This window comes from Haemaphysalis longicornis, unplaced genomic scaffold (genome assembly GCF_048455015.1).
Source record: "Haemaphysalis longicornis isolate Haplotype H1 unplaced genomic scaffold, Haemaphysalis longicornis Haplotype H1 scaffold_5, whole genome shotgun sequence".
NCBI lineage: Eukaryota > Metazoa > Arthropoda > Arachnida > Ixodida > Ixodidae > Haemaphysalis > Haemaphysalis longicornis.
This window is the reverse complement of record NW_027526385.1, coordinates 35,891,066-35,914,250: the sequence shown is the minus strand read 5'-3', so window position 1 is coordinate 35,914,250 and position 23,185 is coordinate 35,891,066. Positions and strand designations below refer to the sequence as shown.

At 47.9% G+C, this 23,185-nt stretch overlaps 1 protein-coding gene across 1 annotated transcript; it reads right to left on the bottom strand.

Moving 5' to 3' along the window:
* Positions 1-427: 427 nt before the first annotated feature.
* Positions 428-22,962, bottom strand: LOC144139155 (pancreatic lipase-related protein 2-like). The gene is made up of 6 exons (XM_077671596.1): positions 22,854-22,962; positions 19,723-20,012; positions 18,457-18,660; positions 15,775-16,027; positions 6,526-6,741; positions 428-882 (listed from the first exon to the last, which is right to left on the bottom strand). The coding sequence occupies exons 1-6, from the start codon at positions 22,885-22,887 to the stop codon at positions 626-628; spliced, it is 1,254 nt and encodes a 417-aa protein (XP_077527722.1). The 5' UTR covers positions 22,888-22,962; the 3' UTR covers positions 428-625.
* Positions 22,963-23,185: the final 223 nt, after the last annotated feature.

Sequence of the window (23,185 nt, the reverse complement as noted above, 5' to 3'; positions counted from 1 at the left end):
TTTTTTGCAGCCACAAGTTACTTTCAGCCCGTTGGTGAGCCACGCCAGGTAGCGATGAAACAATTTTCGGCGGTCTATGACAGCACGCTCGCTCAAGCGCGTCTTGCCTAGACACGTTCCCCAGATTTCCCTATAGTATTCGCTACGGTCGCGGACAGATTTTTCGGACGCCCTATTTTCCGGAACTTTCTGAATATCTGGATATTGCAATGGCACTGTCCCGCATTCCACAGAGTCACTGCATCACACCGACCACAATTTCGAACGCTTGAAACCCTTGCCTTTCGATGCTGTGTACCGCGGGAACGTTCCCCTAGCCAATTTGCCGGGTGACCTACTGGTACGGCAACGTAGCGCCACACAGAAACACGTTGCCGAGTTGGTTTTTAATGCCGCTCCACAAATAAATTGGCTTTTGTTGAGTGAATTTGTTTTTTTTTTCGGGCTGCGATTATGCGAACGGTATTTCGGACCCTTGACGGTTTGAAAAATCTTTCGGTGACTGTTGTACGAAACTCTATGGCTCAGAAGTTCGGTCCATGTCCAGAACCTTTTGGCGCTGCTCGACACAATCTGCGCAGACCGTTCCAGCGAAATGGGCATCATAGAAACTTCCTCGGGGCCGTTACCCTAGAGCCAGCTTCATCAGCCTGAGCGGATACAGTTCTTTGCGGCATGGTGTATTGATTGTGTCGGTGTAGTGGTCCCCCTCAATCGGCGGGTGAGCGGGGTGGCCCATGTGACCGCACTTTTTTCCGTCCTCGCAGGAGGGATTGCAGTCGCCCCACAAGTAGTGCCCGTAGCTAGAGCAGGAGCGCGTGGGGTACTGGCAGCTGGAGACCGACTGGGCGTAGTACTCGACCGCCTTGAGGTGGGAGCAGCCTGCGGGGAGGGAGGAGGAGTGCGCCGGATTATCTGCGGGAATTTGCAAAATCGCAAACCATTTCACCGTTCGTAAGGGACTTTTTTTGCCAGCTGGTTTTGACGCCTCTATTCATCGCTAACCGCTTTCATGATGGCTTTTGAAGCTCCCACGGGGCCTTATACCATTGTAAAAAGCATGTCTGATGTAACAAAGATCCCCAACACTGAGTATATGTACGGAAGCTTTTGGTAAACTCTTACACTGATGGCAAAACTTGTACATGTCAAAAGGGAGTATCCCGCTTACACCCCCCACCAAACAAAAATGAGACATAGCTTACAGAAATACATAGGTGTATAGGAGTAACGCTTAATTAAAAAGGCAGAGGAATGCCTTTTATAAAAAACTTGAAAGATGGGGGTTATAAGGCCGCATCAGAAATTGATAGGGCAAAAATGTGCATAAATCCAGAGAATTGTTCAGAAATGCGCAGCTTTCTTATCCTGCTTGCTTCCATTGCGAAGTTTTTATTCCCAAAGCTTATAGACGAGTACATTAGGTTATTTTATTGTTTTAACGCCTGCCTTTGTTTCTTTTCAGTAATGATGTACATTGACACCGCTACGGCGATTACATTGAGGGCCTTGACGTGGACAAATACGATTTTTCTCCAGTAGATAGGCCTTGCGTATACGGCCCATTTTCACAATTTTAATAGGTGGGGCGCCTTAGGGCCCGGCTTTTTTTCGCATCTCGTCCGGGGTCGCGGCGCCATGGCGTCACGCACGCGAACAGAGGCTTTGAAACGAGAACCGCTTCCCTTTCTCGGGATCCAGCCTGAGACCATCGCGTTACGAAGCTGATCGCTATCCCAATGCGCCGCAGAAGCACACGTGACTCGTACACAAAGTTTTGGCGGTGATTTTCGCCATGCGCCGTTGAAACGGAGTCTGTGGTTGCTAGGCCGCAAATACGAACACAACAATACAAAACAAGGAAAACATCGTAAATTACCGCATTATCCCCCAAATGATAAAAGCTCAATTGTGTGTTTTTTATGGGCCTTTCCAAGGGCTGCAGCACCATGGCGGTACAGCTTTTGGTATCAACGCCAGACTGACACTAAAATTATTGAAGAGAGGGTGCAGCTTTGAGTGGAACAGCTTTAGTGGAACAGCTTTAATTTTTTACTGAAGTTTTTGCCGTTTTAACAGCAGAGCTGTGTAAGATCTTGGTTGCGGCGTCCATACGCAAAACAAATACCAAGAAAATGTGCAACGCTCACGCTCGCGTCAGCGATTGGCCAGGAATCTTGCGTAAGAAGGTCTAATGCGGACAATACACAAAACTGTAAAATATAAACTTAACCATTTCAATGAAAAAATTGCCTATAATCAAAAGCAGAATTGTGTAAAAAATTCGCAAGTACAAGATAAAACAAAAAAACTGGGTTTTTGAACTGGAAAAGATTAAGGCCGTGTCTAGAGTCCATCCGGCGGTATTACAAGCATTCCACTATAACTACGCCCTCTGGCGTGTTATAACAAAAATGCCGCGTTAGCACTACATCGCTCTAGATAACGTAAAGGTAGGCGACCAAACCTAAACATAACATAACATACCATAACGCACACAAAGAAAACATTTAAAACATCATAACTAACCTAAGCCATAAAAATTATGGTTCAATATAACGATGAAAAAACAACAACTTACGCCGAGCCGGTTTCGAACCTCTTGTCATGGGGATACGATGCTAAGACGGATCCTCTACACTACAACGACGGACGCTTCGGCCACAGCTTGCCTAGTCTTATATTCTAATGTCGTCGGACGGCACTCTAGCCATGCCTGCAGTGATGAGCTAGAGTGCCGTCGCATGGCACTCCAGACTCTGCGAAAGATTAAAAGCCAACAGGGCCGGCGCCTATTCCCCGATGCGTACCGGGGCTTCCGCGTGGGCTAGAGCTACGTGAGGAGCTCGCAAAAGAAAATCAATCTAGCAAGCGCACTTGGCAGTCAGCGTTTGAGCAAACAGCTTCGCCGGCAAAACGAATGTCGTCTGCTCCTGACGTCACTCGCTCCGCGTTGCAAGGTGCACCTACATGCGCTTATACAACTCTGAAACGCTGCGGCGGCGGCAGCGGCAGAACTCTCTCCGACTCTGTGCAGCCTACATGAGTGATGTGACGACAAAGAATACCCGGACGCCCTAGAAAGAGGCGGCTTGTCAGAAAGCGCGGCTCGATGCTATGCGAGGATGCAATCACCCAGGTGAACAAGAAGGAGTGCGGATCTTCAACGGCGAGGGTGCGCTCTACGTAGACTTTGCGGCGGCGGACGACGAAGTGTACGGAGGCGGAAGTGCGCACTGGACACTATGGTCCCGTCAGCTGGAATGCGCACGCGTTACCTTAAAGTGTAATGAGCAATGATTTAATGCTACAGTAAAAGTTCGTTAACTAGAGCAGCAAGGGGAAGCCACGTAGGTCAGAAGTAAAGAACGTTCGAAGTAATTAAACTGAAAAGTAACAACGGTACATATTGATTGTAAGCAGTAGCTCAAATCAATTATTTAATGCTTCAAAATTTCCGCGAATTGCCTCTTCTTTCTGAAGTCGAAAGCCAGCACTTTTCGTTCTAACGAGTGAATATAGCCGATGGCCTCCGATTCGCCTTCTTCAAAACTGAAGAAGACACCGGCTTCAGTGAATCGGTACAGCCGTGATGTCCGACCAGGGGACCACACGTCCTGCGGCGGTGACCTGGTCCTCTGGCGGTGGTCGTGGGGTTTCTGAACCGATAGATTGCGCACTTTTGACCCGATAAACGATTTCCGAATTTGTCAGTCCTACAGGCACGTGCACATCGAAGTACTCCACAAAGAACGTGCCTTTTAAAACGTTCTTCTGTATTCTTTTAAATTGATTTTATTAGGAGTATCTCAAGTATACCTGATAGTACCACCTTTATTCGTTCTTCTCGACGTTCTGACGGCGACGCAAACTCGTGACTAGGCAGCAGGTGCGTTTATCGGCCGTGGGCCAGGCGTCATACCACTGGGGATAGGTAGCGCGAAGTTCGAAATATCTATGGCGGAACGTACTCGAGTTCAAATAACGCGCTTTTTATACCAAGACTTCTATGAAGCTTGAGCGGACCAAACGGCACTGTTCATATTATGCATAAATTCTAAACATTCAGTGTCGAATCAATGAGCGATCACTAATCTGATGTAAATACAGCACCTCTGATATTTTTTTCTCGTGCATTTTGTTTTCTATCGCGAGTTCTATTCCCGCGTATACCGTCTACGATGGCTGTGTGCTTCTGTCATGTGGCCCATCGCTGTGAAAGTTCCTGTAAGCAGGAGACGTTAGCGCTGTCCAGTTCTTGCCTTTCCCAAAACAGCCCATTGAATGGACTGTTCTTATATATAGCTCCTTCAGTAGTGCGGAACACTCAAAGGATAGCTCCGATCTCGGCTTCATACATGGGTGCTGTTTGTCGCTCGGCACTCTGGCTCGGCTCATACACAAGAAAAAAAAAACATGGAGACCTGTAGAGAGCATTTCACAATCGCCCCATCAAGGACATGGCCGCATGTGGCTGAAATGGCCGCGCCTTTACAAATCAGCAGATTTGCGGCTAAAGGTCCCCATTATTGGGTCTTTTTGGTAGCCCATCAACTGTTTTCATCCAACTGATCTGTTCATAATGCCTCATTAACACAGCGGTATGAAATGGACATCCTATAAAAATTATTGAAGGTGCCCTCATCAGAACACAACTAACAAGCAAAAAAAAAGTTTCCTCTGAGGATGCGAAGCGTACATTTACTGAATCACGTTAATGTGCACTGCACAATCGTTAGTCTAATCCGAAATCCCATGGCAATAGTATAAGTTTACTTTCATTGCGCCCAAAGTACGTCGAGGCCGCCTGGGACCAAACGAATTATGAAAGTAGAAAAATGCGGCCTAATGCGCTCCGTAAAGATGACTACCCAGCGAAGCCGTGACGCTCAGCCGGTGTTTTGCGTATGACTCGGGGCCTATCAGCTTCGAAGTAACGTGAGGACGGTGGCTAGCCATTGCCATGTTGACACCCCTCCCCCCGAACCGGCCATCGTTTTCGCTTGAGCAGCGATTTAAGCCGCAGCTCGTTTCGCGAGGGCTTCGCTGCGATAACCTCATCCAAACTTTCACCCGTCTCTTTTAACTCCTCTCTAAAGTCGCCTTTCTCGAGTATGCGCATGTAATTGCGCCGGAGGAGTCTTCCGAACACGAAAACTTTAGTAGGATTTTTCTTTTGCCTAGCCATATGCAAGTTCTTTTAAAACAGTAGGAGAGACATAAAAAAAATGGGAAGGGGTTCCGGGAGACCTCTAAAGTCGCGGAGCGGTGTGACGTCGTCATTTAAATGGTGGGAAATGCCAGCGCCGCATCTGTTGCGCGCAACAAGTTCTTTGGTTTTTAACACGAAAGTGTTTTATGCCACGTACACCATGATTTAACCGGCGTCATATCCGTCACGGAAATCACATCACCCAAAAAAGTTTCATTGACGCGGCTGCGCCTGGATTCGAGCCACGAACTATCTCGCTGCAAAGGGCGGTGCACAGTACTCTGCGAACAGCGCTATAAATTCAAGCGCAAGTAGGTGTACGAACGCGCCTTATATAATTCCCACTACCACCTTCATTCAGATGGTGCTGCCATCTAGGAAAGGTGGAGCGAAGTAGTTCACCATGACGCTAATGAGCGCCGACAGTTGGCGCCCTGATGCCAGTATCTTCGTGTACGCGGGACGTGGGTGAATTGAAGCAACCTCCGGCACCTACTGCTTTCGTTTTCGACTTCGGTTCGGTTTCGTTCGCACCGTTTTCAAGGGGCTGAGGTTTCGTTGACACGTTGATGCGTCTAACGGGGCTATGCCGACGTAATATAAATAGCGATGTGCAAGTTCATATGAATACCCAATGAAAATTGAAATGCTTCTGTGAATGCACATTTACCGATTCCCTTGAAAGAGGCATCAAAACATTTGTTTTGTATGCAGTTAAACGCTACTGCGCCGATTTTACTCCTCGTGACGCAGCCAGAATAACCATTGCGGCTGGATCTGGCAGCGACCCAATAATATCTCAACGAAAACTAACGCGGGCTACGAAGTTAAAAGCTTGCTGCTGCCAAGCTTCGTAGTCGGCGAATGAGTTGAAAGCGACACCTAATGCACGAGATGACAGTGGGGACCTTCACGCAACATAATGCCGATTGCGGCTTTTGCGTGTTTTACTTTCCCGCAACAGATGCCGCTATCTTAAAGCGAATCAGGTTCCTGGTTACGATTTTTGTAGCCGCCTTACGAAATAAGTTTCCCCTCGTGGTGTCTTGTTTATTACTCCGTACCTCTGGTGTGGGCAGCGCGACAGAACCTTTCTCTTCTATGTAGCAAGCGTCAGTCTGGTGGACTTTATCTTATCTAGGTGGTGGCCAATTAGTTCAACAAATAATTACCATGGTACAGGCATAGCAAAGTTGCTCATTTAAAGTACGCACCTCTGCAGTGGGAGGCCACATAATTCAGCCATGCATGTACACGAACACCTCATGTGTCCAGGGGCATACGTATTCACCGCTTGTATTAAGCATACGCACCGCCCAAGACATCCACGCAGCCGGGCTGATGCTCGCCACCGTTGGGGTAGAAGTCGACGTGTCCACAGCGAGACCTCATGCCCAAGCGGCCCTCAAGGATGTCCAACCACCACGAGCTGCCTCCCATGCTCGTGTGCAAGGCGTCCACGAATTGGCCGTGCTCCCACCTCAAGTGCACGTCTAGGTACTCGAACAGCGGTGCCGCTGGGTCCAAACCTGCGCGTGCATACCCAGCTCTGTGTGCTACCAAATTAACTGCAGTGCCCCATGGCCCCACATTATTGTAGCGATGAGCTCCAGTAAGGATAGTACAAGCGTTTATTAACAGGGCGAACTTGTGCCGTAAAACACTGGCGATTTCCAGATAGAGCAAGCAAGCTTGGACTTCTTTCTCCTATATCCACCAGCGAGCCCATACCCATTACTAGAAACAGCCCAGTTAGCCGGTCGGGGATTGCTCTTACAACAATAAAGTCGCGGCAATATAGATCCCGCTTTGTGCACGTCTTGTTGTACGAATTAGGCGCAGCGAGACTTTTTGTAGCTGTATATTAAAGTCACTCTACAACACTTCCGATAAACCCTTTCTCTCTTCCCTCCACATCTGGAAGAACTGTGAAAGCAGTAGTTATCGCCGGCACGAAGCGGAACTGCATGATTTGTTGCTCGTCAGAGCAGACAAGCCTTCCGGTCCAGTTTCTGTTTTGTAGTTTTCTTTTCAAAGTGGCTATCGAATGAGGTGATTGATGCATCTGAAGGAAAGCCGGTCAATGGCCGCTACACCCCTCTAATGAAGTGATTCAAGCGGTACAAGAACACCAAGACTGGGAAAGAGAGAAACATCTTTTGGGAACGTTTCTAAAGTATCTATAGGGCATTTTCGTAATTTTTGGTTGAGGTACTTTGGACCCCCTAATCTAAATACTGGAGGTGTTGGTTGAATACGTTCTGCATGTATTTAGTATTTCAAAAAACTTCAAGAAGCGTTTCATGGTCTCTCCAATTCTACCGATATTAAAAAAACTTCAAGAAGCGTTTTATGGTCTCTTCAATGCTACCGGTATCCGTAAAACATTACTTGAACAAGCTCGGTGCAGTCACTTTTTGCAACAAAATTGGTTATGCACGTCAAACAACTAACGAGTTCGGGTGTTGATAGCCACAACGTGTCGCTAACAGTAACTCCGGTACAGTTTCTCTTTTCGTCGCCATTCAGTGTATTGTTACCATGATGCAAGCGGAAGTCTGGTGAATCTAGTAAGAATCTCGTTAGCGTTGCAGACGGAAGCTCGTGATCACAAACGGGGTCCTGAGCTTCATGATTTCTGTTTTATCTTCAAAAGGCAGCTTTTTGAATGCTTCTGCGAATTAATAAAACAAATATTTAGACCGATACCCTAACGCTAGTGTCCTGAATAACACAGAATTCAGTTATTGCAAAGCAAAAGAAGACAAAATACACAAAACCAAACTATACAAATCACTTAACCACAGAAAGCTATAGATGTTGGTTATACCAGCAAACCAATTTACATGTCAATAGAAAATTTCTTGCAAGTTTAGGTTTAATTGATATTACATTCCATACTTTTGCAACAAAAAACTCAATAAACCTTTACCTGTACACATTTGTACTAACAGAAAGGTTGAAATAATTTTAGTTTCTAGCTTGTCTAGTTGTTCGAGCCGGTTAAGGAAGCAACGTTAATGCTAAGAGAAATTTAGAACCTAGTTCTAACTTAGAAAGTTAGAAGTGGTGACCCACTTGGTTTTCAAAGTTTGTAAACAGGAAGGGATGCCTAGAGCGAAAGCGACATTTCGATTTTGTGCTTATTCGATGGCTGAAGGTAGCAAAAAAGGTTAGAAATTACTCGCGTATAAACTGTGCGATAGACCGCTAGGTGGCGCAGTCCAGGTTTGTTGGCCGCATATCGCGCTCCGTTTTTCTGTGCCCCTGCTATTGCTGAAGGCCTTGCGCGCCATAGCAGTTATTATCCATAGTTTCACGAAGCCACCAGGATCATCTATCACCATTGGGGTTCCGGTCCGACGAAGTGGTGGCCCCCAGGCCATTCAAAAGTCCAAAGTGGCGCGTCGGCTTGCAAAGACTACAGCGTCGCCCTGGCACTGCGGGAGTGCAAGACAGGAGCAGGCCCCTACAGCCGATCTCCACCGACGCTTCGCCGCTTTTCCACCCTCCTGCCTCCTATGCTGCAGCACCTTCTCCCATCCCACTCAGTGCTACAGACGACCACGCAAGCCAAAATCCTGAAGTCGCCATCGCAAACACCGCGACGCCTGCTCCGACCGCACTCCACCCTTCGAGTGGCGCCAACAGCACTGCCCGACGTTCCTTTAGCGGGCGTCGGCGTTCGTCAGCGCAGATTGCGCCACTATAGCGTCTCCGACCACGACCTTGGGTGCGGACTACGCCAAGAGCCCTCTTGCCCCGCCATCCGCGCCGCCGCTGGTAGCTGCCGCCGCTATTGGCCCTTTCATAGCTACGCATTCTACTGTGTATTCCGTTACCCAGTCCTTCCCCAGTGCTGCACCCTCCAATGGTAGACAAGACCGTACCATTAAGCCCACCCTGCCTCCGACTGAAGACTCGTCGGCCGAAATAGATCTCACTAGGCTGCCAGAAATAACGCAACCACCCTATCTACGGAAAACGCCTTCACCACTGTTTGTACCGCCCGTAAACCGGCCTACATCGCCCGATCCCGCACCGAACTGATTACCGCCGGCATCCAACTTCCTCCAGGCACCCTTACTCCCAAGCTATCTGTTTACGACTTGCTCACCGTCATCGCCTCCGCTGTACAATTTTCCTCCAAGACCAGTGAAGAAATCACCTTCCAGGCGGAGCCTACTCAGAGCTTTGTGTTTCTTGCTCCCCCTCACCGCTCACCTCCTACTCTCTCTCTCTCTCTCTCTCTCTCTCTCTCTGCTTTATGGTAATACCATAGGCATCAAACCTCATGCTCGCAACCCTCGCATCTCCTGCCTTGGTGCCATCTATAACGCCGACGTCCATTTCACTCCTCCTCAAATAATGCCGGAGTCGTATGCCACCGATAGTCTTGCTGCACGCATGATGGGTAGCACACAATTAGTTCTCATTACTTTGGCTGGCACCGTAATCCCACGCTTCGTATATTTCAAATGTGTTCCTTTTCGATGTCGCCCCCACAAGCCTAAACCGCCCACATGCAACGGCTATCTCACTCTGGGACACGGGGCTCACAGCATAGTGATCCGGCCATGTGCCGCGGTTGTACTGCCCTGTACCATCTGACCCTAGCGCCCACGTATGTTCTGAGCACTGGTGCATTCATTGCAAGGGGAACACTCACCCCTCTCTTGACCCTACCTGCCTCTTCCTCCTCGAAAAGCAACGCGCATGTGCTAAAGCAGCGTTTGAATGCCGCATAGCTCAGCGCCGAGCCGCGCAGGATACCCCTTCCCTTCAGTCTTCTAAACCTGCATCTGGCTCACCGATCACATCGCCCCCGGGGTCGTACGCAGCTAAACTGAAAAGACCGTCGGTGCCCCCGCCCGCTTCCTCCAGTGCTACTTGGACGGTGACATCCAAGATTGAGGAGAGCCTTCACTCTTCCGACCTCCGACTCACGAAACTCGAACGCCAGCAGCGTGAGCCGCAGCGCATTTCCCAGGAGTTTGCAACAGCAGCTTCTGTCTCTCATCGAAACACTCCAAACACCCACCACCTTTCTTACCTCCCAACTTGCGCAGCTCAATGCGCACCTTGCCACGTTCTCCACACCTTGCCACATACAACCCAACTCATGCCTTTGGCAGACTAAGTCGAAAGCACGTCCACCACCCAGCACACTCAATTGGTTCAGCTTGAAACCTCCATCCTCAAAGTTATTACGCGCTGAATGCCCAATCCGACCAACTCAAGCGCTTTCGTTCCATTGCGATTTTTTTACAAGAATCACTCCCCCCGGATAAGAAAAAGGACCGTCCTTCCACATCCACCTTTACCTAGATGTCCAGTGCTGAGGATATGAAGGTGGTGTGGTGGAACTGCCGAAACCTACGCAATAATAAGACGCTTCTGCATTGTTATCTCCTTAACCGCCATTTTCTTCCTCATTTTCTTCCGATCCAAAACGCCCGGGCCACCAGCACCATTCCATGTTACCGCGCCTATCATGCCACTGCGAGCACGCCGGTAGCGTCCATTTATATGTGTGGCGACATTCTCGTGGAACCACTGGACATGCCCTGTACCCTCCTCAAACATATAGTCGGCGTGGTCTATAATGATCCTTCTTCTACAATCTCACTGGACCTCTCTTTCTACAACCCCCGGTAACTTCCTCTTTATTCAGTGCGCTAGCAAATTCCTTCACCAATCTGATCCTTGGGGGTGACTTCAATCCCCGTCACAGTCATTGGGGCTACCCGGAGACCCTAAAACCCGGCCTCCTATTGCACTGTCTTCTACAAGAACACCACCTCACCCTTCTTAACCCTTCTGGCTTTCCTACCAGAGCCGGCACTACCTCACAACGGCCCACGAAACCAGACCTTACTTTCTCTCGCGTGCCCTTTACAGTTCAGGGGCGGGTCACAGCGAAAACGCTTCTCTGAGAAAATTTTCTGATTCATCTTTCCATCTCTGTTTCCCATATCCCGTAATGTCGCCTATCACTCACATTCCCTGGGACGCCTTTAGCACGGCTTTGGTCTCCCACTCCTTTGAGTCGTATGACGATTGGACATGGCAATTGCCGCGGCGGTTTCGAGCAGCAGTCGCCATGCTCGCATCCGTCATCCGATCCAAGACCCTGACCTTCGCATTCTCCGATTATGGCGCCACCGTAAACGACTGCAGCGCTCCTTCCGCTCCCAACCCGAAAATGGTCAGCTCGCTTCCAGAATCGCTTCTCTACGAGACCAGATCATTGTCCAATGCGCTTCTCTTGGACATTCTCGACGGAGGACTCTCTGCGGCAATCTTGACACTGGTTTTCACTCACGATCGACATGGTCTCTTTTTAAATCTCTCCTAGGCACTAAGCCCACGCTTGCTCCCACTTTAGCTAAATGTCGTGCTCAAGGAACAGCCTCCCACCTCTTTAGCCAACTAGCATCTCTATCTCCCACCCCTCCTACTCTTTGCTATATGCACTACTCGGGGAACCTAATTTTGATCTGGACCGCCCCTTCACTTCCCGGGAACGCGAGGGGTCCCTGGTTGCAAATGCTACGCATTCTGCTCCTGGGGAAGGCGCCACCTCATACACGGCCCTCCGCAACCTCTCCGACAATGTGAAAGAGTTACTCCTCCAGACTTTTAATCAAGCCTCAGACAGCGGCTGCCTGCCTAGCTCCTGGACATCTTGCCTTATTACCATGATTCTCAAACCTGGAAAACCTCCTTCCATCGCTAACCTTCGGTTTATATCCTTAACGTCTTGCGTTATTAAGACCCTTGAGTGTTTGGCTCTGACACGCCTCTCTGAATTTCTCGAAAAAAGGGTGTTCTTCCCTAATTCTATCATCGGATTCCATCTCCGTGTCTGTGCTTAGGATATGTTTTTGCTTCTCCAGCCCACCTTTCTATCTTTCACCACCACCCAAATCCACGCTCTGGTGACCGCCCATGTCCGTAAATCCTTTGACGGTGAGTGCCATGAGCATATCCTGGCACAGCTTGCGCAATGTCCTGCCGCTGCCGCATGTACTCCTCTCTCCGCTCCTTCCTCTCTCACCGAGTGGCTGGCTTGCAATTCGGCTCGCATCGTTCGAACCCCGCCGACATCACTCGAGGCACTCCTCAGGGTGCTGTTTTTTCCCCTACCCTTTTCAGTTTTGCTCCCCTTGCTTCCCCACGAGCTGAAATCCCTGATCTTCATCACATCCTTTACGCCAACGACATCACCCTTTGGTGTTCGTCTGGCTCTCCAGGGCGTGTGAAGAGTATCCTGCAACGTGGCTTGGATCTCATCGACTCTTTTCTCGCCACTGTTGGTCTTTCCCCTGCTCCAGAACCGTCCGAGCTTCTCTTTTTGAATCGCTCCTTTTACCGGCGCGCCCATAATTCCCTTATCGCTGTCCATATTTCTGGTTCTTTCATTCCTGTGGTCACCAAGTGCAAGGCTCTTGGCTTTCCTTTGCATGCAGCCAAGAACATACAAGCCCCACACAGCGCCGTCGCGGCCTGCCACTCGGGTAACCCACCTTCTGCATCGTGTGGTCACTCGACGTGCAGGTCTTCACGGAGTTAATGCCGGCAGGGTTGCTCAAGAGCTCACTCTAAACAAGTTCTTTTACTTTATCCCGTACATCTCCTGACCAACACTTGACTGAATACAATTGAGACCACCCTGGTGGGACTCTACAAGGCACCACTGAACCTCTCTCACGACTTCTACAGATAAGCCTTTTGCCACGGGCCTCTTTCATTCCCTTCGCTCCCTACTTAATCTCCATCGTGATTCCGAGCTTTCTCGGCTCTCCCTTACCCGTCGAGGTCAATTGTTACTGTTTCAGGCGGGTATACCTCCGACTCCCGTCTCCCCCATTACCCCTCCCGACGCACTTTGGGCGCCCAACCTTCGTATCCTACCTGCCCCGTGAAACATGTCCGCTGTTCTTCATGAATGTCGTCATCATGCGGCCCCGCAGCATCATTCTCATCTTTTCGCGACCCAGGGAATTTCTCACTCAGATTCTTCTTTTGTGGCGCCTCGATACTCATGCGGTTCGCTCTCTGTACCACCTTCACCTTGCTGAAGCGGAACCCCACACTATCCGCCCGTACACCTTCACTCTCCGGAAGCAATGTCTCTTGAGGTTCTCGCCATTGCCCATTCCCTTCAGTCCTTTGCTTCTCTTCCCCCCATCCCCGAATACAGTCTTTTCTGACTCTCCCGCCGCTATTATACACATACGAAATCACTCACTACCTTCTATCCTTCAACAGAAGGTCGAACTAGCGGCCTTCGCCCAGCAGCCATCCATCGTTTTCCTCCGTTTGTTCCCTGGACATTCCGGGATTGATGGCGATGAGTTGGCGCATCAACTCGCCCGCCACACTCTTTACCTGGCACTTTTGATCCCCTGGCCCGGGCCCTCGGAGGATGGCGGGAGGATCTCCCTGCGCCGTACCATCAAGGAGGTCTACCTTCAGCTCCGTTTAGGGAAACGCCTCTACACGCCTCATCACCCATCACTCACTGTAACGGAGGCTCGACTGCTCCGGCACATCCAAATGATTGCCCTGATCACTCCCTCCCGCCTATTCCTCTATCGCTATAGATCCCACCCCTCTTGTCCCAACTGCGCCTCTGCCTACGCTGATTTACCGCATTGCCTATTCTACTGCCCGGCGGCTCAGCTGTCCGACTCGTATCCCTCCCATTCCCTTTCCATCGCCACCTGGACCGACTGGCTTGGCTATGAAGGGGAAGAACAGCGCAGACTGGTCGCCCAGGTGGTCGACATGCTCGGCGTGTAGCTTCGGCCTTTTCTACTACTGTGCAATGAATAAGCTAAAACATGCAATGCTCATTTTCTATATTGTTTTCCGGTGGAAACACACGTGTCAAAAATATTGGATTAATCGATGCCAGCGTTTTGTACATTGCAGGGTAATCCTTAATGAGCATCGAAGTCTTGACGGTTGGAAACTTCATTTTACAGAGAAGCTGTCTATGCCTAGTTTCCCAAAATTTCTTGCGCGAGGACAGAGAAGCGCAACAGAGACTTTTAATCTTGGGGTGAAGTCAACTTTCTGACAATTGTTCTGTACCTGTTAGTCTAATATTTGTATCTTGTAAAAAAATCCTACTGACGTTTGCCAGTACGATGGCTCCATCATTCCAACGTTTTTATTTACTAGTCATAATCGTTCACAGTTACCTTCTAAACGTTACAGAATTACTACCTGCTGTCAGTACATGGTCATCTCAAGAGGCAGTACGGTTACAAAAAACAACTGTAAATGTTGCCTAAACAAAACTATACCGAAGCTATTATTATGACACATAGCCGCTGAGAACACTAGCGTTACACGCAGATATATTTATTTGTCTTAATTATTTCACGGTGAAGTTAAAACAGTGCTTAATTCACGTCTGCTGTCAATGCATGGCTATCTACCGAGGGAGTAGGGTTACAGAAAACGGCTGTAACTTGCTTTTTTCAAGCATTCTGGAATAAACAAAATGACAATTAGCCGCTAAGATAACTGTAACATTACGACGAATTTTATCTACGTTTCATTATTACGTAGTTGACATTGAAGTTGTAAACATTTTGGATGTCTTGTGTGCTGTCAGTGCATGGGCTTTCACGGGAAGGCAATGGAAAACCCCATGTTTGTTCGTTAGAATAAACCTCATGTCCTCCCAAGTTTCGTTCAGCTGATTGGCTAGGAAGTATTCTCAATGGCAAAAAGTGTTTTGTTTGCAGCACTTTTTCAACTGCGCCAATCTTCGTTGGTCATACTTCTTCACTGAGTGAAAGCGGAACATTTTTTATACATCACTCAAACGGCTCCGGTAGGCGGCGATCGACCACCCGCATTTTTGTGCTCTGCAGCCAACGGTTAAGCCACTGTGCCACCCCTGCAAATCACACATGTTCAGTGTTTACACTTTACCGGTGTGCGACCGTTTTAGTAAATTATGAAATGCACCGAGGAGACACCTTTTGGGTATTGGTCTTTCAACTTGCGCATTGAAACCATTTTACCTCATGATCATTTTTCGCAGCCACGGGGTGGGAAGGGCAGTCTAAGTTTTGAATCGACTGCAGACCGCCGAAAATAACATTTCGTTTTCTAACCTTGCAATCTGCTGTTGAGACCAGTTGCAACATACCATTGCAATACAGGTGTGAACTCATTTCCAGACGTTGATAGTGTTGCAATAGTTGATAGTTGATTGTGTTGCGACTGATCTGAGGGGAAAATGTGCGCGATAGGTTACGATGATTATCTTCAATGACAAAGAAAACGATCTGAACGACATTGACTGCGTACTGTCAACAACAAATGGTAAAACTGTTTCGTGTTGAACCGGTAACCCTGCATTCGTTTTAAGCGTAGGTTTCGGTTCGAGTTCAGTGTGCTGAGGAAGCAACGGGTGGGGTTCGGGTTCAGTTCCGGCAGAAATAACGGCTCAGTTCCACTGCAACGCCCGGCTTCTTCGTAGCTTTTTAAAGGTGTGGAAATGAGTGAGAAGGTTTGTCCGATCCTACGCCCCTCACCGGTGATCCTGCCAACGAGCTGGCCCGTGAGCTCCTTGACGTCCTGTCCGAAGAAGCCGCCCGCCTGCGCGCCCAAACTGTGGCCGACGTAGTGCACGTCTTTGGCGCTGATTGCACCAGCCTTGGTGAGCGTCATCACCAGGAACGCCACCGAGCGAGCCACGGTTCGCGTATTGCCCGCGGCGGAGCAGTAGGTTAACGGATTCCAGCAGCCCCCACTCCAGTCAACTAGCACCACGGACGCATTCGCCTCCTGCATCATCATCATCATCATCATCATAAAAACAACAACAACGACAACAACAACAGAAACAACACCACCACCAGCAGTTACAGCAGATTTGCGGCTTACAGGAGGAACCACTAAGAGAGAGAGAGAGAGAGAAAGAAAGCAGAGCTATTTATAATTTAGTGTGAATTCGTGAGGTCTGCCTTAATAGCGATTAAGTCTTAGTGCATCCGAAGGACTTTGAGGACGACGTGAGGACCATGGGGCCAATCACGCATAACAGCAGTTTTGCTAGAAGCGAAGTTATTTTGAGAAGAACATCTACCAGCATCAGAAATCATTTCATAATATGCTAAAATCTTTTATGACATACTGCTACGCTCAAATGACGAGTGCCACCCATCTCTGCCCCTTCTCCGTGTGTTCCGTTGTTCGTTACGTTCCTGCGAGGCTTGTATACACTGTGGAATGCATTGTTTTACATATCTGCCTCTGCCTGAGGTCTCGTTTCGTTACTGGACATACGTGCCTACTGACATAAGAAAATGATTTGGTCACGCTACTTTGATAGAGTGACGGCGATAGTAACCGCAAAGAGGAAAAAATAAAGTTCGAGGAGGTTGTGACCCGCGCTAAACGTGATAGACTGTTGCACCGCTATAATCGTGAGAAAATAGGTTCCTTGCATACTTGAAGAGACACCTCAAAACCTGGTTCGAACTTTCTTACACAAGACGACGTAACTGGGCTTTCAATCCGTCAATGAGAAAAAGGGCACCCTCAGTTCCTGATATCTGTTCCGAATATGGCAGCGCACTACTGGACGAGTGTGCCTTCATGCCAGAGCTGGTATCCAGGCAGCTAAGCCGGGGTACGGTGAGAGCTCTCGTTTTGCTCCTTAAAGGGGCCATGCAGACAAAATGTATATGTGCTTCATTCGAGAAATTGCCTTGTAAGAATAACACTTCACTTGCCTTGTAAGAAATAACTGCACTCAAATTGGTTATAGAATTAGGAGAAAAAGAGAATGGCCATGCGACCCACTAGCTCATTTCTCGCACTAGAACATAGGAGGCTTTATGGGCAGTTGTGTAATTAGCTGAGCTCGGCAAAAGCCGACGCAAATTATGCAGCCTGCAGAAAGAGCTATTTGATGGGATGCATATACATTTTATAAAAGTAGGGATGGTGCTGTAAACAATGAAAGTTACGAAAATGCACGTAAACCTAGAAAGACTAGTCGTTACTGCTGCTGGTACTGCGCGCACTGTTCTTTTTATTGCTGCACAGCAGTCCAGCGCTTTAGCTTTGCGCCATACGACACTGACCGATTAGCCTAAACGACATTGTCTTATGTGACCCCGTTTATGGAGCATAGCACATGTTTCACAAAACGATTACTTCCAACCGCAACAAGAGCAACGCAGGTGCAAATGCGGTCAAAAACAAAGCCAGGGCGGACAGCAGACCCGCTCAGTATGGTGGCGCCATCTAGGAGGGTGATGGTAAACAAGGCGTTCTGCAGTCCGCTCCAGACTAAACAGCATTCGCTTGAAGACCTGTCATGGCTGCGTCATCGCAGACGTATGAAACACATGATATTGCATACAATCCAAATTTTAACAAATTGATTACTTTCTCTGTGAATAAAGCATTGTTTGCTACCGGACAAGCGCTGTGGCACTATAAAACACCAAATCTTTCGAAAAATAAAACAAACATGTATTTGCCTGCATGGCCTCTTTAACAACTGCCTTAAAGAACCGTCACCAAGTCCTTACCCCGACGGAAATCTCCTTCGTTCTCAAACGGGCCATGAAGACCACCTAGAAGATTAGTTCATGAGAACGACTACTTTGTTTCCACAACATTGGCACCAATATTATCGCAAACTTCAAACAAATATGAGATATTTTAAGCCGGGGAGATGAACCCGTAGGGACTCTCAAGCCACTTTCAGGCGGATTCTTTATGACTTCACAGAATGTTTTGGGTTGATTGGCATGCGTCCCGTGACCTAAGCCGAGTATCACCAAAAAATGAGGCAGAGCGGTGTCGTGGAACCTCTAGTTCCTTTTTGTAGCATCACGTGATGGCTGACGGAATGTTTTCAGTTCACACACTGAAAATTACGTTTCTTGTGCTTGGCCATACTACGGCACTCGAGCCACTATTACGTCACTGAAGCGTGGAACATGAAAGCTTTTTGTATTTTCTACATTTCGTCTGTTAAAAAAGCGCCTTCCATGGCTAGAATAAAGTAGAGTGAGTTACCGAAGGCTAGTTCTATTAAACTGAACAAACATGTTTTTTGTCTTGATGGTTCTATTAAAGGCCACTGGTTGTACCCAGCGTCAATAGAGGACCACTGCAGGAAAGTGCTAGCGAAGCGATAGGAAGAACGAGAAAATGTTCTACATTCGAGAAAACGTTGCGAAAGTATGCACACGTACTTGGTCCAATATTTCGTTCTTCATGTCCAGCATCCAGGGTGCCTCTGCGGAGCTCAGGAAGCCATGCACGATGAAGTAGAGTTTGTGTCCAGGCTGTAACAGTGACCCGAGCTTCTCAAAACCCTCTCGGCTCAAACCGGTCTCGAAAAGCAGTCTGTCTTTTCTTTCAGCCTTATTCGAGTGCAGCATGAAGTAGGGGTTAACCTGCAAAGTATGAACGGGTAAGCATTGACTTGTACACGATGCAAGAGGAACAGATCTTGCGGGATGGTGACTCCGGAGAAAAACAATGGAGTACATAATCAGTTCAATGCGGATATCCTGAGAATACACAATGCGCTTCCTCTGGCTTGTAAATTATCACGACTGTCCCGAGAGGGGGGGGGGGTGTAGAAGGTACTAGGCAAAGAGTGGTAATGATGGACGAGTTAATCGTTGCTGCGCGACAAGGAGAGCAAAGTCATTTTGTGAACGTCCACAACGAACTCTAGAATGATTTTACAGCAATGTATCGCATATGCTCATGACGACGTCGAAAGCCACAACAAACACATAACCACCAAGTACGCTATATTGTGATATGATAATCATGCAGTCTCGGCATATTTAAAACAACGGCCTGTATTTTAGAGAATTCGACTCAGGCAACAGACCAAAAACCCTTTCATCTATGAACGCAGATGCATGGCTGGGTGAAAGCTGTGACAAAATTTCTCAATTGCTACCTTGCATAATAACGTAAATAAATGTGGAACCCAACATGATAGAGGGAAATGCAGCATCCCAAATATTTCCCAAGATATATCCGGTTGTTTCGAACTTTTCAACTACTATTAAAATGGCAGTGGGGTACATCAGTGTTACATCAGTGGGGTACATCAGTGTTACATAAGTAGGGTACATCAGTGGGGCACATAAGGGTATATTAAGGGGGTACATCACTGTTGCGAAACTATAGGACGATTCAAACCTAAACCGTTCCTGATTACGGCATTGCTTGGAATTGTTTGTTTTTTACGGCAAAAAATTTTCCCCCTCTCAAGCTCACATAAATTTCTGAACTCGCACCGATGCCAATCATATTATTTATGGCTTAGGACAAACTGCGCACACAGGAAGGCACATTCAGTGAGCTCTGTGGTGAACACCACAATTCACCCGTTCAGCCCTCCTCACTTTTGCTAAGAGCACTGCACAAGTTCAGGGTCACTTTCTTTCCTGCAAACTGAACGCAACGGCGAATACCAATCCCTGCGGCCTACCCACCCAGTCTGGGCTGCCGGGCAAGAAGTACACGAGGTTTCCCGTCATGTCGAAAGTTCCGGGTAGGTCTGGGAAAGACAGGGATGGGCCTGTAGCCGCTGCCAAGACTTCGCGGGGCGTGTCCAAATGGCGCTTCACCGAATCGGCGATTTTGGCCAAGTCTTCTGACCCCAACTCTTGGTACGTCGTCTTGGCCACCCTTTTATTCACGTGCTCGTCGTCATTGGTGCCATGCACTCTCCGATTGATGCTGGGGCCCGCCATTTTGGCGCGTCCATCGGGAATACACATCCCTGAGGGAACAAAGACATGATTGTTATTTATCATAGTAAATTATCGTATCTTCCTTGCCCCACTGAAAATTTTAAAAATGCGTCAGTGCACTTGAGTCTGCTTATGTGCTTTGTAGGCGAAAGCCAGGCGAACTTTATTCTCCCTCTGCCCCTTGGTTTTTTTTGGCGTGTCCTTCGGAGAGGCTTCTTTTCTTCTACCCACGTGTCATCACGCTCACTTGTTAAGAGCCACGCATTCTTACATTTCTAACCAATTGATTTGGGAATTTTTTGATGCGGCCACATCAGCCCCTCAACGCTCCAGATTCCTGAACAATCCCTTAGGTGGGTATGTGCCACGAAGAAAGGAAGAACAACAACGAAAGAAACTTTTGTTCCTCAGCTGGCAATGCGTGGACACAGAGCAGTAGTATTACATCGGGCTCCTACTGTGGAAACTCAAGTTTAAATCGCATCGGATCACGCATGTTTTTTTATTTACCCTTTACAGCAGCGGCTATTTTCTTTCCCGCACGACAAAGGCTACAACAATAACGGTTTTCCACAGAAGGACGCACTTAAACTTTTCGCCTTAAAACATTCTTCTTCATCACTATCATCATAACACCCAGTGGTCCCGCTCAGTGAGTATGGCGTTGTGCTACTGAGAACGAGTATGCGGATTCTATCCCGGCCCCGGCGTCCGCTTTTATTATTGAGGTGATAGACGTTTCCGCAAAAGTCGCCTAAATATCATAAAAAGACGTTAATATCGTCTTCGGCCACTGCCACGCAACTCTTTCGCTGCTGTCCACTGCCACCAGACGCGCTCTTCTCTGCCTCGCTCCTCTTGTTATGTGTTAATGAAATCGGGATTTGTTCGATGCAATTCAATTTTTCCGCCTTCGTACTTAACGCGCGCCACCTGTTGGGATAACCCGCATCTTTATTATTTGTTTCTTATTCTAACTGAAAAAGCGCCAACGACGGCTTTGTTCTGTTGTGCTTGCTTGTAATGGCGCGCCTGCTGGAGAACTTCTCCGTCATTATTATTATTATTATTATTATTATTATTATTATTATTATTATTATTATTATTATTATTATTATTATTATTATTCTTAACGCTTTGTTGTTTGAATTGCTATCGTAAAAACCAACCCCACGCGTACTCCTAACTAACAGAACACGGGGACTGCCCGTTAAGTACATGCATTTTTGTCTCTACTTCACCTGAGGGTTGCTTTGCACTAAATATTGGGGAGATGTGTCACATACGCCAGCCCTTTTTTACGCCAGCTCGGCCCTGTATACGTGTTCTGAAGCATTGTTTCAACTTTTGGCCAGAAGGCTGAACCGAAGGGCAGTCAGGCATACATACAGGCAGACAGACAGGCACACCAAAAATGTTCTCGTTTGACTAGCCCCAGAGAGAATGTCGTCTTTAAAACAACCAATTGGGATACACAATATGGATCCCTAGGTGGTCGAAATTATTCCGGAGACCACCACTATGGCGTGCCTCATGGCTCAGCGTGTAATTCCCGGAAACTTTTATTTTTATCTCTCCTGCAATGACGGCGTAATGTTATGTGTGATGCCGTCCGCGGTAAGCTGAAATGGTGAGCTACCCGTTCCTGAGACACAGTGACGGGTAATGACATCTACCATGTACTTTGTGGTGCGGAATCCGTCTGATCATGAGGCACTACTCAGCGGAATTCCGTTTATTTTTACACGCAGTGCATGCCGTCATGCTACAACAAAATAGAATCAGATATTGCTCACTCCTTCCAAGAAAAGCGAGATAGTAGACGGTTATTCGACGCCTGTCTTGAAAAACGAACGGAAATGTCTTTACTTTCTCTGGGTGAGAAACGCCATGCAACATTCTTTTTTGAATATTTTACCAGAATGGGTTCACCTTAACGAGGTAGAACGCAGGCACGTCCACATTTGCAGCGCCCCAGTGCTTTCATCACGCAGGTGTCTCTGTTTTTTAACGGCAAAGCTTCGGTAGGGCCTATGCGAACACTGACACTATCATTGAGAGTTTTTGGTTGGCGTCCACCCAGCGCAGAACGCTATTTCAACCGCTGTCCAACCTGCGGCCACTTCTAAATCGCAGATTTCAAGCATTGTTCCGGCGCGAAGGGAACTTGAGTAAGGCCACGGGGCTTGACACTGCGTTTACCACGGCAGGGACAGCGCAGAGTCACTAAATAAGCCTACGCTTTAATTATTTCTACTTGTTTGTTTTCACCCTTTTGGTCCATGTTATTAGTTCTTTTTGGAAGACTCCTTAAGTAATCAAGCGAAGTGGACATTGTAGTGCAACGGCTGTACCCATAGCTGACGCGTATACCTGCTATTTTGGGTCACAGGCATTTCCCATCGAAGTCCATAAAGTCTACAAAAGCCTAACCTCGGCTTATGAAGGAAAGATGCCTACCTGAATGGTTCTAGGTACGTCATCTGTGTGCAGCGTCGTTCGTTCGTCGATTTTGTAAGCTTACCTGCTTATTTATATGCGCCTGTTTTGTTTTGCCCATGTTTTTGTCTTTGTGCTCTTCGCTTCAGCACCATGTTTTTTTTCTCATTTGCTTTCGTATTGTGTTTTTTATTATCTTCCCTTTCTTTCCCTTCAATATCCGTATTCGCAGCCCTACGTGTAGGGTAGACGACGGGTCAGTTGCAGTGGTTAACCACCCTCCCTTTGCTCTACTGCTCATTCCTTCCTTCTCACAGCGCACTATGTCCACCACCGACAGCTACATGCACCGCTATGAAAGCCGGAGGGCTGCTATGGAAACCGTTCGATAAGGTCTTCTTTGGTCCACCATTTTGAGTGTACTAACTTACCGGTCATAACCAGAAGCACAGGGAGAAAGCGCATGGTATCTCCAGGGTTTTCAGGAGCAGGATCGAAGTGTAGACAGTCCAGCCGCCGTAAGAGCAGTCCACCTGCAACTTGTTGAGACACTTGGGTGGGCAAATGTGTCCCCTTCGTATATTACAGCGCCCTTAAAGGGGCCATAAGGCAAAAAAGAGCTTTGTTGATTATGAAAAAACCAGTACTAGGTGTTTTTAACAGCAAATTCGCAAGAAATATTACTGTTTCTTATTGGCGCAGGTAATGCAAGGAGCTGGAGACACTTGTTGTCCCCTCATATGTTTCAGCGCACTACTATTTG

Coding starts and splice junctions, on each gene's coding strand:
- LOC144139155 (XM_077671596.1), bottom strand. CDS start 22,887: ATGCGCTTTCTCCCTGTGCTTCTGGTTATGACCG. Junction 20,013..22,853: donor TGTGCTTCTGGTTATGACCG/GTAAGTTAGTAC, acceptor TTGTTCCCTCAG/GGATGTGTATTCCCGATGGA. Junction 16,028..18,456: donor AGAACGAAATATTGGACCAA/GTACGTGTGCAT, acceptor ATGATGATGCAG/GAGGCGAATGCGTCCGTGGT.